This window comes from Lycium barbarum, chromosome 11, assembly GCF_019175385.1.
Source record: "Lycium barbarum isolate Lr01 chromosome 11, ASM1917538v2, whole genome shotgun sequence".
Taxonomy (NCBI): Eukaryota; Viridiplantae; Streptophyta; class Magnoliopsida; order Solanales; family Solanaceae; genus Lycium; species Lycium barbarum.
The window spans coordinates 41,408,540-41,425,721 of NC_083347.1; the positions used below are offsets into that span (position 1 = coordinate 41,408,540).

General features: G+C 38.0%; 1 protein-coding gene across 3 annotated transcripts; it reads right to left on the bottom strand.

The window, feature by feature from the left end:
* Positions 1–10,882: 10,882 nt before the first annotated feature.
* On the bottom strand, positions 10,883–16,681 carry LOC132617580 (uncharacterized). Of its 3 annotated transcripts, none has more exons than XM_060332620.1 (8): positions 16,330–16,681; positions 15,774–15,861; positions 15,585–15,674; positions 14,750–15,427; positions 12,653–12,977; positions 12,297–12,378; positions 11,459–11,711; positions 10,883–11,366 (listed from the first exon to the last, which is right to left on the bottom strand). In XM_060332620.1, the coding sequence occupies exons 1-7, from the start codon at positions 16,423–16,425 to the stop codon at positions 11,505–11,507; spliced, it is 1,566 nt and encodes a 521-aa protein (XP_060188603.1). In that variant the 5' UTR covers positions 16,426–16,681; the 3' UTR covers positions 10,883–11,366; positions 11,459–11,504. The 3 variants fall into 3 exon arrangements, with proteins under 3 accessions (XP_060188603.1, XP_060188605.1, XP_060188604.1); XM_060332622.1 differs by having other exon boundaries at positions 15,774–15,858; positions 16,369–16,679; XM_060332621.1 differs by having other exon boundaries at positions 15,774–15,858; positions 16,330–16,678.
* Between the last annotated feature and the right edge of the window lie 501 nt (positions 16,682–17,182).

Sequence of the window (17,182 nt, forward strand, 5' to 3'; positions counted from 1 at the left end):
GAGTTTACTTGAAAGATTAAGACAAGTGTGTGACAATGTTTCTGATGATTATGTAAATCTCCTTGAATGTAGACTAACGAGCTTGGACGAATAAACGTAGCTAATAGGACGTGGAGCAGGTATGTTAAGGCTCGTCCCTTTCTTTCAAAGGCATGATTCCGATGTTATGACTTCATAATTGTTTCCATATCTTCCTTGTTTTCGAAAGTTAGATGTTTATGATTCCAAGGCATGATTCTCTTCCCGATAACTCGTAAATGTTCTTTTTCAAATTGTCTGTATTCTACCAAAACAGAGGTTTATGATTTTGTAAGATCTTATGACAATAACGATGGATATGTTTTACAATGACATTGATGATGTCGAGGATGAGAATATTTCTATGATGACTATGATAAGAATGATTTCATGTTTAAAGGTACTTGGTATGATTATTGCTTTGATTTTCCAAAAATGGCTTCTGAAACGTTCGTAGAAGGTTCTGTACTTCAAACGCTCATAACTTTCTTATACTAAGTCGGATTGACCCGAAACTTGTTTCTGAGCCTTCAAGTGTCGAGTTATGTATGTACCCATCAAGTCTTAAAAATTTGTTCTATGTGCATATGTATATGAAGCGACGCCTTATGAGATTTATGCTCTTGTTCTATGTTCTCTTAACGCTGTTATTCGTTGCTAGTCTCATCTTATAATAATTGCTCCTTCAAGGTGAGACAAGGTCATGATGATTATTCTATAATATAATCGGAGGTTACCGACCTTACGTCACTCCGATGGAGTTATAGCTTTTGATTGGGCTCTTATGCATGCTTAAGTTGTGATGATTACATCGCACCTATACGGCCGGGCAGCACCGCTAAGGCGGGCGGCTTATGGATGATTACACCGCGCCTATACGGCCGGGCAGTACCGCTAAGGCGGGCGGCTTATGGATGATTACACCGCGCCTATACAGCCGGGCAGCACCGCTAAGGCGGGCAGCTAATGGATGATTACACCGTGTCTATATGGCACGGGCAGCACCACTAGTGGGCGGCGTGGGATGATTACCCCGGACGCGGGCTAATGATGTTATTCGATTCAGACCGTTATTTATGAATATGTGATAGGTGAAATGGTAAGAATGAGCATGCATGACTCCGCCTTAAGGGGCAAGTAGATACAGTCATACTCTATTCCTATGGTTTTTATACTTCTTTATATGTTATCATAAATGCCTTATATACTCAGTACAATGCTCGTACTGACCCCCTTTCTTCGGGGGCTGCGTTTCATGCCGCGCAGGTACACCCAGATGAGTAGAAGCCATTATAGAAGATGTTCCAGAGAAATTGGCAAGCTCCAATAGCCCCTGGAGAGTTGCCGGGTCAGAGTATTATGCTATGACGTCTTGTTCGAAGTTAGAGACTTTGCAGACAGAGTCGTGGGTATAGAATGTCAGTCTTGTAAGCGGCTCCATCAGCCGATGTGTCTTATAGTATTATGTTACAGATCCATTATGATTACAGATTATAATTGATTTGAGCACGATGAAGGAAAATTTTCTGGAAGCTTTATTATGTATTTCATTCTTATTCGATTTAAAGGCCCAAAGAGATTATGTATGTAATAAGAGTCAGCGGGTTCGCTCGGCTCTGAATATGGGGTCGGGTGCCCATCACACCCTAGTAAGATCAGGGTGTGACACTTTTGTCCGATGACTCTTAACAGTCTTTCATAGTATGTAACATCTTTTAAAGACTGTACAAAGAGCGTTGTCATCTCACTCTCCGCCATTGGGGGCTGGACTTTTGCGGCTTCCGCTCTCCAACGCATAGCATACTCTCTGAAAGTTTCCGTCGACTTCCTTTCTAAGTTCATCAGGTAGAATCGGTCTGGGATAGTCTCAGTGTTGAACCTGAACCTATCCATGAATTCTTGTGCCATTTCTCCCCAACTATTCCATTTTTACGGATCTTGGCATGTGTACCAATCGAGCGCCTCTCCTGTCAGGCTCCTTATAAACAGTTTCATCCGAATGGCCTGATCTTTTCCCACTCCGACAAGCTTATCGCAGTACGATCTCAAGTGAGCCCGAGGATTTCCTTTTCCATCAAACATATCAAATTGCGGTACTTTATATCCAGCAGGCAACTTGATGTTAGGATTAATACACAGATCCTCATACTCCAGTCCTTCACATCCCTTGTGGGTTTGGATGTTTCTAACTGCTTCCTTCAGACTGCGAATCTCCTTTGCTACATTCTCGTGTGCTTTCGCCCTGGCTTCCTTTTCCATCTTCTCATAAGGGTCAACCTCTGGATGCTGCATAGCCTGCAATTGGGTAGTGAAAGGTTGAGCTTCTGCTACATATACCGGTGGCACATACTACGTGTTATGGTTAGCGGTGTGTGCCAATGGTATGTGTTGAGTTGTTTGATAGTTTTGGGTAAGTGGGGTAGTTTGGATAGCTGCAGGCTTCTTTGCCTTCTTTGAATAAAAAAAGCCAGGAAGTCAGCCAGTCTGTTCTTAATAAGATGAGGAATATAGGGAGTGATGAAAGGTGGCGGATTGGCTTGTTGTAAGTTAATTTGTTGGGGGTTGGCTTGTTGCGCGTCATTTTGTTGCGGGGTGGTTTGTTGTATGTTGGTTTGTTGCGGGGTGGTTTGTTGCGGGATGGTTTGTTATGAGTTAATCTGTGCTGGGATGGCTTGTTGTGGATTTGATTGTTGTGAGATGGTTTGTTGCGGGTTAGTTTGCTGTAGGATGGGGGTGAATTGGTAGTGCATGGATTTACTGTGTGAAGTGGAGGGTTTGAGGGACAAGGCTAAGGGGCGGGCGAGTCAACAGGCGAAAAAGATAGCGGGATTATCGCACTTGTTCTTTGTTCATGGTGAGGCGTGTTGAGGGTAATGGAGAGGTTGGTAAGATTTCGCAGTCGCTCAATTTCACTTTGCATGTTGGCTATTTGCTGCACCAATTGGGCGATAAGTTAATCATTTCCTCCTCCCGAAGCCTCAGGTTCGTCTCTTGGAACGGTGACAAGTCCCAAGCCAATCTGTTCAGATGCCCCTGAATCATTTATATCGTTGGATGCTCGTGCTTTTGATCTTGTGAAGTACGGGTGGTCTGCCAGTTCGCAGTCAACACGAATCAACCTTTGGGGGGATAATCAAAATAAAATAAAACCGTCAAAAATGAATAAAACTGCGTTAGTATAGTGCGAATGATTGATGCTTAAATAATGCGAACATTGGGCAAACAACGTTGAAAGAAACACATATTGCATGGCAAACAAATCACATAGTAAAGAGAAATATAGCAAACATAGCGCGACCTATTATGCACGGGACCTCTTTTGTGCCAGAGGTAGGCCTCGCGCCAAATATTCGGAATTATGATAGAGTGATCCAAGCCATTTAATTGAGACATTTGAGTTTGGAAATAAAGAGGCCAAAATTCATGGAATAAAATAAAAGCGAGTACATTAAATAAACCATAATACATCAAAGATAGCATAATATAAAGACAATCCTAAACTTGGCCTAAAATTTTGCATTTGATCATGCTGGCGGCTGAGCTGAAGATGATGCTCCATCATTGCTAGGCCCTGCTCCCGTATTCCCCAAATACTGGATTATGTTCGCCATTTGAGCCCACATCTCGGGAGTGACCACCATGGCCCCCAAGCGAGCATGTTTTATCCAAATTGTCTTCACTTTGTCTTCGAAACCTGATTCGCCTGCTGGGCTAGGCTCTATGCTACCATAATCTTCTTGCAGCCATGCATGATATTCTGGAATACCTCCTTCTGGTCCAGCCCCAATGCTTATCGGATCAATGTTAACCCATTCATCGAGAATTAGGCCAGCTCTAGGAACTCTGAAGTCCGGCCCAAAAAGGATTTCAGAACCGCTCATGTCAGCTTGGAGAGGGATTACTTGATCTATACCGAACTGTCAAAGCACGCGTACCGGGGCGTATGGCTGGAGGTCCTTCAACCCACTAAGTTCAATGTAGTAAAGCTTTCTTCCTCTTATGTAAGCCGTGGTACGTGGTAGCAAAGGATACTTCCATTGGATTTGATCACCAGTTCGGGAAGCTAAAAACTCATACCAATCGTGAGTGCCAACCGGAGATACGAATGGTTTCGTCCTTTCATAAAAGCTACCAATTTTGTTTGACTCACTAAAGCATATATCTGCCATATTCGGGCGTTGATAGAAATGCTCCATTGCCCATATCTGGAGGAGAAGATTCCAACCCTCAAAGAAACTTGTTTCTCCCCGTTTACACTTTCCCAAAGCCCGGAGTATTTCTGCCAAAATCATCGGAACCAAAGTGAGTTGCGCGCCATCAACCCCTTCAAAGAGTGCTCGAGCCACAAAATATATGCAAGTGCTGATCTTGCCGTATTCACGTGGGAATACCAAAATCCCAAGTAAGGCGACAGCGAATACAATGGGTCGTCTAGCTTGCCAATGAGCAGGAGTGCACGAAAATTCCTTCTTGAACAATTTGTACCCGTCCTGACGACCATACCTCTCATATAGATAATCCAATGATACCCAGTTATTCACGAAGCATCGAAGTTCCTTAGTGTTTTTCAACCCTACATAGTGGAGAAATTTCTTTCCCGATTGGCTGTGCGGGATAATCTGACCCCTCCCTTGGTATTTTAAGTTCATGAAATAGCTTATTTCTTCCAACGTGGGTGTAAGCTCAAAGTCCTTAAATTTGAAGACCACTCGGTTGGGATCCCAAAATTGGAGTAAAGCTCTAACTATGTGTTTGTCGGGAGTGATCTGAAACAGCGAAGGGAGGAACTTCAACATTCTTGTGACCGCCAGTCTACTACCCAAGTCTAAATCTTCCCACCAGACCCTCAGCTTGCTCGGGACGCCACTGACCATCTTAATTTTGGGGCTCTGTAGGACGAAATCCATCCTACAAAAAAGAAAAAGAAATGATTTTCCAAACTCGACGTGTCATGATTAGGCTTGGATCCTTCTATCACTATCACGTTACACATAATATGCTTGTCGGTCGTTGGGTTATGAAAACCCGTCGACAATTTGGTAGGTTTCCTAATTGTGGAGTCGATACCTAAGACCGACCCACCTAAGGTTTATGCATGCATGACCTAATAGAATTGGTGGCATAGCTCTATCCTATGTTTTTCTAAGATTTGGCTTACTAGACACAAGGTTCCCGAGTGGACTACTCGAGTGAGAAGGCTACGCGGTCACCGGAATTCGGACACCCCGCGTCTATGCCAACTCTCCTAAAATTTTTGAATTTTGAAAAAATTTGCGGGTGTGCAAAACACACCTCGCGTGTACGTGTGATAGTATGAGTTTTCCATAAATTGAGGAAATATGAACGGAATTCCAGTTTAAGGGAAGCAGTAACATAGAAAAAGTTCACATAACGAACAGTCACTTAAAAGCACAAAAGAAAAACAATAAAAGCAACAATAAGGCAAAATAAAGAAAACACCCAAAACATCCAATTAATTATTAACCTAAGTTTGTGATGGTCAAGAACCTAAAGTCCCCAGCAGAGTCGCCAAGCTGTTATACCTCATTTAAACGGGTTAAAGTAGGAGTACAACATATTGGTGATTCCTATTTGTTTTATTTTAAGGAGTCGCCACCTAATTAGCTTAACGGTGAATTAGGACACCTAATTTATTAACCTAGGTAAAGCCTAACTAAACCTCCGTTAATGGTCTGCTTAATTAGCGGGATTCTAGGTAAGGGTTCTAGATTATCCTAAAGGGAAGGGGTTAGGCATCCTTTAGAATCCATTAATTATGGTTACCGTCCAAACTTAGGTTAATATCGAAAAATATGGTAAGTAATATTCTATAAGTAATTTTAAGAAGGATGTCTCATAAAATGCATATACGTAATTAACATAGTGAAACTTTTGCAAATATAATGCGTTTCTAACTTGCATAAGAAAAATATTTATTTTTTAAAAGGCCAAAAATCAATCTTATAAATCATACGTTTTAATTTTATAAAAATATTACCACTACACCTTGCGTGAATTTCGAATAAGGAATGAAATATAAGTAATAGCTTTTAAAAGAAGATTCGGCAAATTGGAGCCTTGGATAAAAATTACGTTATGTGAATATAGCGATGTAAACAAAATCTAGATTTATTTTATGAATATGATGCAAAAAGAGGTGAGTTTTCTTTCTCCCTTTTATTATTTCTTATTAACTATGTGTAGCTAAAAATATGCGTGATTGATTCAAACTTGAAGAGTTATTTATAAAATATACTCGAGTTCATATTTGCGTATCAGTAATGCTTTAAAATTTCCAAGATAGTAAGAATGAAAACTTGATCCTAATTCAAAATATGTGTTCACGGCTTCACGCCCTTGAAAATCAATTGTTTTAATAAAAGCAAATATTATAGGCATTATAAACAATTTTTAGAAATAAAAAGAAGAGAACGAAACCGGTAAAATTAACTATTAGTTTTCCCCTAAATTAACTACCCATCACTACTAACACTATCCACACTAATTCTCCTATAATTCATCTAAGCTAAGAGACAAAAATATGATAAAGTGTTAGTCATACAATGCAAATCAAATACAATAATAAAATAAGGTAGAAGAGGGACAAAAAATTAAATGGATCGGCCTATTTAGGCCGATTGTTGCGAATCTGCTGCTGCTGTTGGGCTCAACCCAGAAGTCTTTTTTTTTTATATTCGCTGCGAACAGGCTGACACGAGAGAAGAATGTTTCGTTGGGCTTTAGCCCAACACCGAATGCGGAAGAGGACGAGTCCCTCGGACTCATATGCGATGGTCATGCATAAAATGAAAAGAAAAGGATTAGTATATAATCAATGAGTAAGGTCAAACATATAAAATGTACACTCAAAACAGATCAGTAGATTATGTATATACTGTGTATATTTAAGTATACCTCATGTATACACATTTATAAGGATGTATAGAAGGTTAATATCGGAAAGCTTTTGCCCCCGTCTTCCCGATGTTGCACAAGTTCCAAGGGATTTCATGAATCCCAGGCATGGCTAACACCGGGGAGGATTCAAGCTTGATCCATAATGACCAATCTAACCTCCCCATTAACGTGCTTAAATGAAATATACTGATTATATACATAGGTACACATGACTCGGTCAAACACGATATGCTTATAATGTAAGGATCATAAAGAAAATCGAACAGATAGCAACACAACATGATTTTAGTGAACATATTAACGGCTTCCCAAACATATTACAACAGTCCATTAACAACCTAATGACTTAATTAAAACAGCAAACTGCTTTTAGTGAATATATGAACGGCTTCCCAAACAAAACAGTAAAAAAAAAAAAAAACTTAACAAGTGCAGCAGCCCAACCCCAACTCAATTATTCAAGACAAGTTAACATAGTAATAGGCATAGAGGGACATAAGATATAGTGACAAATAAGGTTGCTATGCTTTCAAAGATCAAGCATAATCATCAATGATGGCAGTATTTCAGAGTTAAGCAAGAAAAATCAGAGATCAAGACATGACTCAAACAAGGATGAGGATGATAGTAAATAGGCAAAACTTTACGTGAAAAGAACTAATCCCTACGAACATCTAAACCAGTGCCTTTTGATTCAACTCTTATATGCACATCTAAGTCTCAGTTTGAACCTAAAAATAGCCATACAGCACCACCAATACACAGTAAAGACAACTAGAACTAGTATAGGTACTATCAAATTTCATACAACATAAAAATATGGCATTAGCATGGAAACATGAGTATACATCTGACAGCAGACATCACAACAAACTCAAAGGCTAATCCTGGACTATTTTTATCATAAGAACCAACCTCAACAAGCATCACCAGTATTTTAAAGAGGGAAAAATATCACATATCACAGGTTTATAGATACTCATACTAACATATTGGTCAACCATAGATTAGGTGAACATGCTGAGGTTACTCGGATCAATTTTAAACAGTATGCAAGATGTTGATCATTATTTCACTTGGCTAATGCACAGATCCAAACAAAAGGGGTCATGTTGTTTATTCGATCCAAATAGTGAGCATGCTAGACCTCAAACCAAAGGTAACATGCAAGGTGTATGATATTCAGACAGCAGGAAACTTAAAACAAAACTAACAAGGGCAAACTCAATTCATATACCTTAAACTAAATAAGCACATAGCAGCCCCCTAACATGATGCTAGTATAGGTTCAAAATGCCTAGATTCCATGTCTTGACAAGCCTTTAACCACACATAAGCCTACCACATTTGACCCAAGCTAACCATGTACAAATCAACTAATGCAGTAACATATAAAAAATGGTCACATATCTAGATCACATAGGTTCTTAAAGCATGAATCAGCCTAACAGAGTAACACTACCTAGACATGGATTAAATCGGAACCAAGGCATACTAAAAACTGCCCTAAAGACATATCAAATGCTAAATTACCAACTAAACAATACAAAGGAACTTAAACAGAGCTAAAACCTAGTAAGTAACGCATATGAACATGCTTGAAAACTACTACTACTAAGAATAACTAAACAAAGATAGCAATTAACACACATAAATATATCCTAAACTAGCAGTTAACATGGCTATCTTCTAACACATAAACAGAAAAAGGAAAACAACCAATAAATGCAGAAATAACTAAAGGAGAGATAAGTTTACCTTTTTCGAGTGCAGCGAACTAGGTTCGGGATCTCCGATATACCCTCGAACACTTCAAATCTCCTGCGAAACAGTAACATGAGCAAAAAATGAGAATAAAACAAATGATTCGACGCTTCAGATATCAAGAAAGTAGTGAGTTAATATTTTTAGGGGGAAATTGAGGCGCCTAAAAGAACCCTTTTTTTTTTTTAGGGAATTTTCGCGGCTGAAGAACTCTCCTTTCAACGACCTAACTAGTGATTATTTATAGGATTTAGATTAGGGTTTGGGCTGGGATTTGAAATTTTGGGCAGGGTTTTTTCGGTCAACAACGTTAGGAGGCTCCTTCTGTCATCGATCAGAAGCAAAGAAAAGAAAACAAAAACCATTAAACTTGTCCCGCGAAAATGAAAAAAAAAAAGACTGATAAGAAAACGATTTCAACTTCGCAAATCGACGAAGCTCATTAAGGCGGTTTCAGGTCGAAACAGAAAAAGAAAGAAAGCAACAAAACTTACAACGGTTGAGCCTGACGGGGAAAGGACGAGCCATTAATTCCTTTCCCCAAAATGGCCATGCATGGCCTGTAGAATCGAAAGAAGTTCTGCGAATTTGCTATATGTGTTGAATGAGAGAAAGAGAAGGAGAAGGGAAAAAAGACGAGTCTGTTAGGGTTCGCAAACAGACGAGTTTTGCACGGAAAGGGGAAGGGACAATTCTTGTCCACGGCTAAAGGGCATTAGGGATTTGCTGAAAGTGGAGAGAAAGAGAGAGGGACAAGGGGGGGGGGGGGGGGGGGGGGCGGATCTGAAGAGGAGATGAAAACCTAATGGTTCATTTTGTTGAAGGACTCGGGTCGGGTCGTCGGGTTTAAGAGGCTAATGGACTAGGTCATTAATGGTAGTGGGTTGAGTGAATTAAAATGTTGGCTGGTTATTAACGGGTAGCAAGCTGGTCTCATAGGATTGGGTTAGATGAATTCAAAATATGGGCTGAATGAAAGAAATAATTTGGGCTTCTAAATTTAAATAAAAGACCTATTTTAATTAATTATATATTAATGTGTGCCAAAATATTATTTAATATAAAAGTATGTATTTATTAGTGCTCGGATAAAAATAAAATTATATGACGTCGTAATAGTCGTGCGATAATATCAGTAAATAAACACTATTATTTAACTGCGCGAAAATAAAATGCGATGCGTGTGCATAAGATGGTAAAACATGCGGAAATGATTATAATGCGAATTATAATAATACTGGTAATAATAATAATAACAAAATAATAATAATAATAATAATAATAATAATAATAATAATAGTAATAATAATAATAATAATAATAATAATAATAATAATAATAATGGTAATAGTGGTAGTAGTAACGGTAATAATAACAGCTAGTGACTACAATAGGATAATGAAACACTGATATTAATAAAAAGCTAATAATCATAGTAAAATATAAATAATTGTTTCTTAAGTTGCCAAAAAATATTATAAACGTAAATAGATATTTTTGGGAAGGCGGGACAAAATTGGGTGTCAACAGTAAGTTTGAAGAAGACTTACGACAACGCGAAGCCCGGACAAATTGACTAATTGAATTATAAAGTTGGATTTACAAACTAGTTATGCAAGTTGGTAAGTGGTGAGATAAAGTTGGCAATTTTTGCCTACAAGGAGATCACTTCTTCCTTTTCTTTTCAATCAAAGCTTGTGCAGTGATGAATGGAGAAACTATTGCAGGATCAAATTAAGTTTTCTATTTTGTGTTGTAAGAAATTCGTGAAAAAAAAAAAAGAGTAATGAGAAAACAGGTGTGGCCTAGTGATCAATTATTTAAATACTAGTTGACTTCTTCCCATCTATCCAAATCTTGGTGGACAATGTTACCCAATAAAAGTGTTACATAAACTTTTGTGCCTTAATTTTTCTATTGTTATCACTGTCTTATTTTGTTATTTTAATCAAATGTATCAATTGATTATGTTTGTGGGGGAACGGGTTTCATGCGCCGTTGTATCAATGTTTTTCACAATACAAGAAATATTTTTGTGACTTTACTAATATAATGCATAAATTTCAGTGATTAATGATATGTTTTTTGACTTATACTAATAGGAGGAGTAAAGTTCAGGCTTGAAATTAATCTATCCCTCTAACCACTGGAACTTCATCAATCAAGAGAAGGCAATGGAAAATGTCTAAACAGATTTTAAAACTGCCTTCAGAAATCAAGTCAAAGTGACACAGATTTGTTACAGAATTCTTGCCAATATCTTACATATAGATTCATCCAAGAATATGACTTAAGGAATCTTGCAGCTTGAACTATTTATGTGTATATATATTTATGCAAAAGAAACCATTTAAGATGTATAACTTCCATTCAATCTGAACCAGCGCTAGGATTTTTAAATCATGGATGCTCAACTACTTTGATGGGTTACTACTGATCAGATTGCGTGATCAGTCAATCGATCTGGATGCATTACTAGTTTCAGATATAAATAAATAGTGTTTGGGTCCGAAAACAATGGGTGTTGAGCATCCAACACTGCCAATGTAGGTCCACCATTGTTCTAAACTGACTGGCTTTAGATCTTGAATTCGCATATAATCTTGACAGACCACATTTGCAACCCACCAGATTACATCTTCAAAATTAGATGATCCGACTGTTCACTGCAAAAAATACATCAGGAAGGCAAAATCTTACCATATTCACGATCTGCAAGATAATCTGAATCCAAAAAGACCTTAGATAAAGACTGTACCTTTTATGGAGGCTCATTAACACTGGGAGTAGAGATTTAAAGAATATCAAGATGCATGGCATGTAAAGCAGCCACTCAAAGAACCTAGTTGGCGAGTCAGATAGAAAGACAAGGCCGTATCAGCAGATTTTGCAACTTCACTTCCCTGGCTAGCTAACATTGAGTTTCTCATTTCTTTGGCCTTTCTTTGTGCTGATCTAAGTTTTTTCATAATTTTATCCATAGACGACGATCTCTTTTTCTCCAGTTTCATCTGCATTATAATTCAGAGTTAGCATTACTTGAATTTCAAAGAGAAATCATTTTTCTTTTATGGTGCAACCGCAAATCCCAGAGAAATCCTTCAGCAGCAAGATTTCCACATCATTAAGGTCAAACCATAATAATGTGTCACCTTATCACTTCAGTTATTTCTTGGACACCCAGAGAGAAAATCCATCGTTCACCACCAATTTTATCTGTTTTTAACATAATTAAATCATTTATAGAATCCATTGCTCATCTATCAACTTGTAGGTATGACCATAAACCTTCATTTCTACACTAGCCTAGTTCTCTAGGCCAACCAATCTTTGAACGCTGCTTCACTTCTTGAAAATAGAACTTATCTCACACTAGGAAGCAGTAAGGTTTCACTTGAGCAGACCAACGGATGGTTTAGCGGTTCAATAAATTGCCTTTCCCAGTTTACAAAGTTAACTTTTAACCTTTCAGACACAACTATTATTTATACACTAAATGGAACCATAGAAATATTGATGAATCGTGAATGTAGAAACCAATATAAGAAACTTGCGGTATTGAAAATGCATCAGGGTGGTATGAAATTAAGACCAACCTCTAGTTTCCTTACTGCTGCCTCTGCTTTTGCCTTTTGCAGGTTCTCCCACGCACTAATTTTGGCCTCTTCCCTCCTAATCCTTGATTATTTTACAGGAGAGATAATAAATAACAAGAATAGCTTAAGGATATTTTTGATAAGGACAACAGATTGGGAAATCAAATAGACTGAGCATACCAATTTAATGGCAGATAGAAGATAACAGTTTTAGGACCCTTGTAATATTTAGTTGACAAGGAACTGCGTACTCATCCTTTCCTATTTTTGAATACTAGTAGCATTTTTTATACATAAGAATGATCAGATTTGAAACTTTTCCTATTTTAGTTTACATGAAAAATAGCATCACTTACTTTGAGACGCTCTTCGTGGTGTCAGAATCTTCCCAACTTGAAGAATGGATTTCCCCAGCTTTCAGTTTCCAGTCTTCAATTTCGAGTCTTTTTGACCATGAGGTCACAGTAACCTGTTCCTCAGCTGGCACATCTCTCACTTGTGCTTTGGAGGAAGTGAGGCCCTGTGATTCTTCAATTGATAGCACAGATGGAGTTAAGTGTGAAAAGGATGATTGTCTCAATGGAGATGAAGGAGGACTTTCTTCGGGGCTCATCTGCGTGGCCATATCCCTCCTTGAGATCACTCCAGTGGCTGCATCCTCTGTATCACCACTGGCCTCATCTACAGAAAGAAAAAATTAGTGACAAACACAATTAAAAGGGATTATACGACTCACAATTCTCAAGATTCCAATAACAGAATAGCACATGGAGGGAGAAAAACGGCAAACTAAAGAATAGGAAATTGCTAGTGGCATAACAAGTTCCCACAGTTCTAGACCAGCATATGTTATAGCAAAGCTGATCATGTTGAATTACACAATGTTGGGTGTGTGTGAACAAAGTCTCACATGAAAAATTGAAAATAAAACTAGACTACTTATAAAGTGTTTGATACTCTTAATGGTGTGAGGCTTTTTGGAAAACAACGTGCTGGTTTGGCCCAAAGCAGACAATATTACACCATGTTAAGAATATCTTTGGGTTGTTTTAGCCCAACAACTAGTATCTAATATCACGTTGTGATTTTATGATTTACAAACAGATGGTGCAGAATCTATAGTCTGGAATATATGAAGGCTTGGCTGGCAATCTCTCTCATGTATCTTAGTAAGTGGTATTCCGAATAGCAATTCTACACAAAGGAAGTTGATGTTTAGCTTGATGCAAGGTGCTAGAGCATATTCTACACAAAGGAAGTTGATGTTGAGCTTGATGCAAGGTGCTAGAACATGTACCATATATGATTAATGAAGAGCGGATCCCCCGGACCCCAACAACTTCTTAATTTATTCGCACTTCTTTGATAAACCATAAGACTTCAATTTGGATCAATTTCTCAATCATCACTTATTTTTCAGTTCAGCAGTGGACTACAACTTCTTAATCAAGGAATCTATTAGATATAGCTAAGTGATCGTTGAAGCAAATAATAACCAGATTCCAAGTCAACTTGGTAATATTAGTATTCCAAATACTCAACAAGGAATTACAATAAAACTGAAAGTAAGGATGGGGGAAACCACTGAAGGTTTAACAGAGGGATGAGAAGAAGAAGATTAGAAAGGGGGTGAGAGATAGACTAGAAAAGGGGATGAGGAAAATAGAGAAAATACTCAATACAGCAATGATGCCTACTGCTCTGCTACTAACAGCTATTTGTAACAAACACTGTCTTCACATGCTCCTCCTCACGTTTTTGCCCTCTCAGTTGTCACTATAAAATCTGCTAACTTTCTAGAAGGAGCTTTTACACGTGTACTTCTTCGTAATTCAATTGCATTGGGCTGAATAGTTTTTTCCACCGTGGCTGTTGAGATGTCACCCACGTCATCCTCATAATTCATAACAATCGTTGTCGAAGATTTTCTGTCTCAAGGCCTCAATTTAAGATAGATAATTGTGAATTTCTGAAGTAACAACAGAAAACAATACTTTTCCTCTTTCAATTTCTGGTCACTGTTTCTTTGGATTATTATAGACATACATTCAACAAGACACCTTCCTTCAGACAAAATTGTGAAATCCCTTCAACTATGACTCTTTAAAACAAGGAAAACTGAACTTAACCTTTTAAAGATTTCATTAAGAGCCTTCAGATGTAAACCACCTTCCATTAGTAGAAATGCAGATCCCCTATCCTCCACACACACAGAAAAAAAAAAATTAAAAAAAAATCTAGTATTATAACCAATTACTCTGTCTGTTCTGTTTGTTTCTCCTGCCATTTGTTCTTCCTTTTTCCTATTTCTTTTGGGTATTAACACATCATAAATTATGATACATTGCCACAGGCTTAGCCTGACAAATAGTGATGCTACTGTTTAAATCAATTTTTAACTTTCTAATGAGATTTAACAAGCACCAAACCAACCAAACAATGGTAAATAATACCTTGGGGTTCCGACAGTGCTGATAGACCGATCAGTTCAGAACATCCATGTACACTAGCTGATCTTGCAATGCACGGCTCCACATTTGTAGGAAAGTTTCCACCACCTAAGTTGCTTCCAGTACAAATTGACAAACCATCAGTAGCCATCACTCCACTTGAAAATGGAGAGTCGGCTAATAAGTCCTCGCCATTTCCTCCCTTCAAAACAGGAGGTGCTGGAGAATAAAATGAATAGTAAGCACGACCAGGGCGAATAAGAGGTCCACTTTTGGATTTAGGCCGCCTCTGTGGCTGCTGAACAGAACTATATCCTGACATTGGACTAAAAATCCATCTCTCTGCATCTTCCCATTTGAAAGGTAATGCCCTTCCAGTATTATTAGGCAACAATGCAGTATTGCGTTGACTCCAATTATTGGAAGCCGAATACAATGGCACACGCTCCGAACTCCAGCCTTTCTGAATGCCAACACTGGAATGCCGATAATTTGGTGTTCCAGGACTAGGAAATGTACCAGCTCCACACATAGTAACAGTTGTGTTCTTCATGACTCCAGTACGCAGAGAAGAAGAGTGTTTTGCGTTAATCACAGCATTGTTTAGATCTAGCAAATACTTTTTTCGCCTATCTGATTTCTTCAATAGAGATCCGCATCTAGACCGTCGGTCTTGACATTCTATTCACATGAATACACAAACCACCAAATGAAAAGAAAAAGTAATCAGAGTTCCATTTTGTTATTGGCTTGCTTTGATCGAATTACATGATGCTGAAGAAGGAGACTAAACCTGAATTAAACTTTTCTTTCGAAAACCTTTATAGGTTTGAAGTACCTTTGAGAGCTTGTGAGAACGACTTTCGTGCTGAATTTAAAGTCAGATTTTCATCCACTGTCTCAGCCCCGCTGTTGTACACCTTTTGAACTGGAAAACAGTGAATGTGTGAATCCTTTACTGAAACATTGAATGCCCAATCTCTAATTCTTTTGAAGGAAACTATACTGAGTATAGCAGCAAAAGTACCTTTTCTATTCTTGTGTAGCACGGCTTTGTTTAGATCTGGAGCTGGACCACCAAAAGCTTCACAAAATTCATACCCTGCCAAATGCTGCTACAAATCAAAGATTTCAGGCTCTTTGAATTGGATAAACTTCATACCTTGGACTAGTGCAGTTAAACACCAATTATTATTAAAAGAACCAAAATCAATTAATCAAGTAAGACTCAATCCCAAACTAGTTGATAGTGCCTGGCTATATGAATTATCTATATCCGTCTCTCTCAACTCAGGCCTTATTCGTCTTGTCATTTTCCAAGAAATAACATTTTTAGTACTTACTCAATCGTTTTCTCTCCATCAACTTAATAGGAGAGTATATTACTAGAAACATCAAATGAAAGAGAGACCAATTATTTGCATGATCCAAACTCATAAAAGAAACACGCGGTGAGATCTGAATAGACGATTCATAGCTCTCCTTAATTCAGACGTATCTTTAGCTCTTGTATAAAAAGTTGAATATATATAGGAGTAATAAAATTGAGAAAATGGTGAAGAAAAGTAGATGAGAAATTAAACCAGATAGTGAGATTGAGAAGTGAAGCAGTCGGGGCTAACATCACGACTATTAAAGATAAAAGCCAATCTCTGATCCTGAAATCTTAGCTCCGACATTGTCACTTGCCTTCACTTCTTCTTCTTCATCCCCATTAGTTTACATCATATATAGTGTTTATTTCTGTCATGTACATCTAGTACTCTACTTCTGTAGACTACTGTGGAAGATTTAATGACGTGTTTGTAAAGGTCGATGCCATGACTATTAGTATGTTTTTGACAATGGAATCTTCATGAAAAGGACAAAGCTTTCTTAAGTGGGAATGTGACTTCATCATCATCTTTATGTTCTGTTCCCACTATTAAAAAACCGGGATTCGCTTCTTTCCATGCAGTGACCTTTTTCCCTTAATTTTAAGTTTCTTTCTGACTCTAGTGGGTTGTAAATATGGGACTTGCATTGAATTTAAGAAAAGAAATTCTTAATATTTGTGATCTTAAATATATCATACTCTCTTTCCATTTATGCAGTATTTTTAGCTTTTCGAGATTAAGAATATATAAATTTTGACCAACATTTTAAATGGGTTTTTTCATCATGTTAAGACAAGGAGAATTGCACCTAAAATATTGAGTTAATGTAATCCAATTTAGCTTAAAAATTAGTCAAATCGATTCTCTGAAAGCGAAAAGTGTCACACAAATATTGGGACAAAGGGATTAGTGTCTACTTTTTATATGACTATTGTGTTAAGTCTGTGGCCTGATCGGCAGTGAGGGTTTCACGGGGCGACAAGCCCCTATGATGGACGAAGTAAGGGGCCGAAGGCCTCGGTAATTTCCAAAAAGTGGTTTGTTTCCTACTTGGAAAATA

What these genes read in the sequence shown, in the direction of transcription:
- LOC132617580 (XM_060332620.1), bottom strand. Translation starts at nt 16,425, where the DNA reads ATGTCGGAGCTAAGATTTCAGGATCAGAGATTGGCTTTTATCTTTAAT. An exon ending in ACCACGAAGAGCGTCTCAAA is followed by an intron (nt 12,379 to 12,652) that starts GTAAGTGATGCT and finishes AAAATAATCAAG; the next exon opens with GATTAGGAGGGAAGAGGCCA. An exon ending in CAGCAGTAAGGAAACTAGAG is followed by an intron (nt 11,712 to 12,296) that starts GTTGGTCTTAAT and finishes ATTATAATGCAG; the next exon opens with ATGAAACTGGAGAAAAAGAG.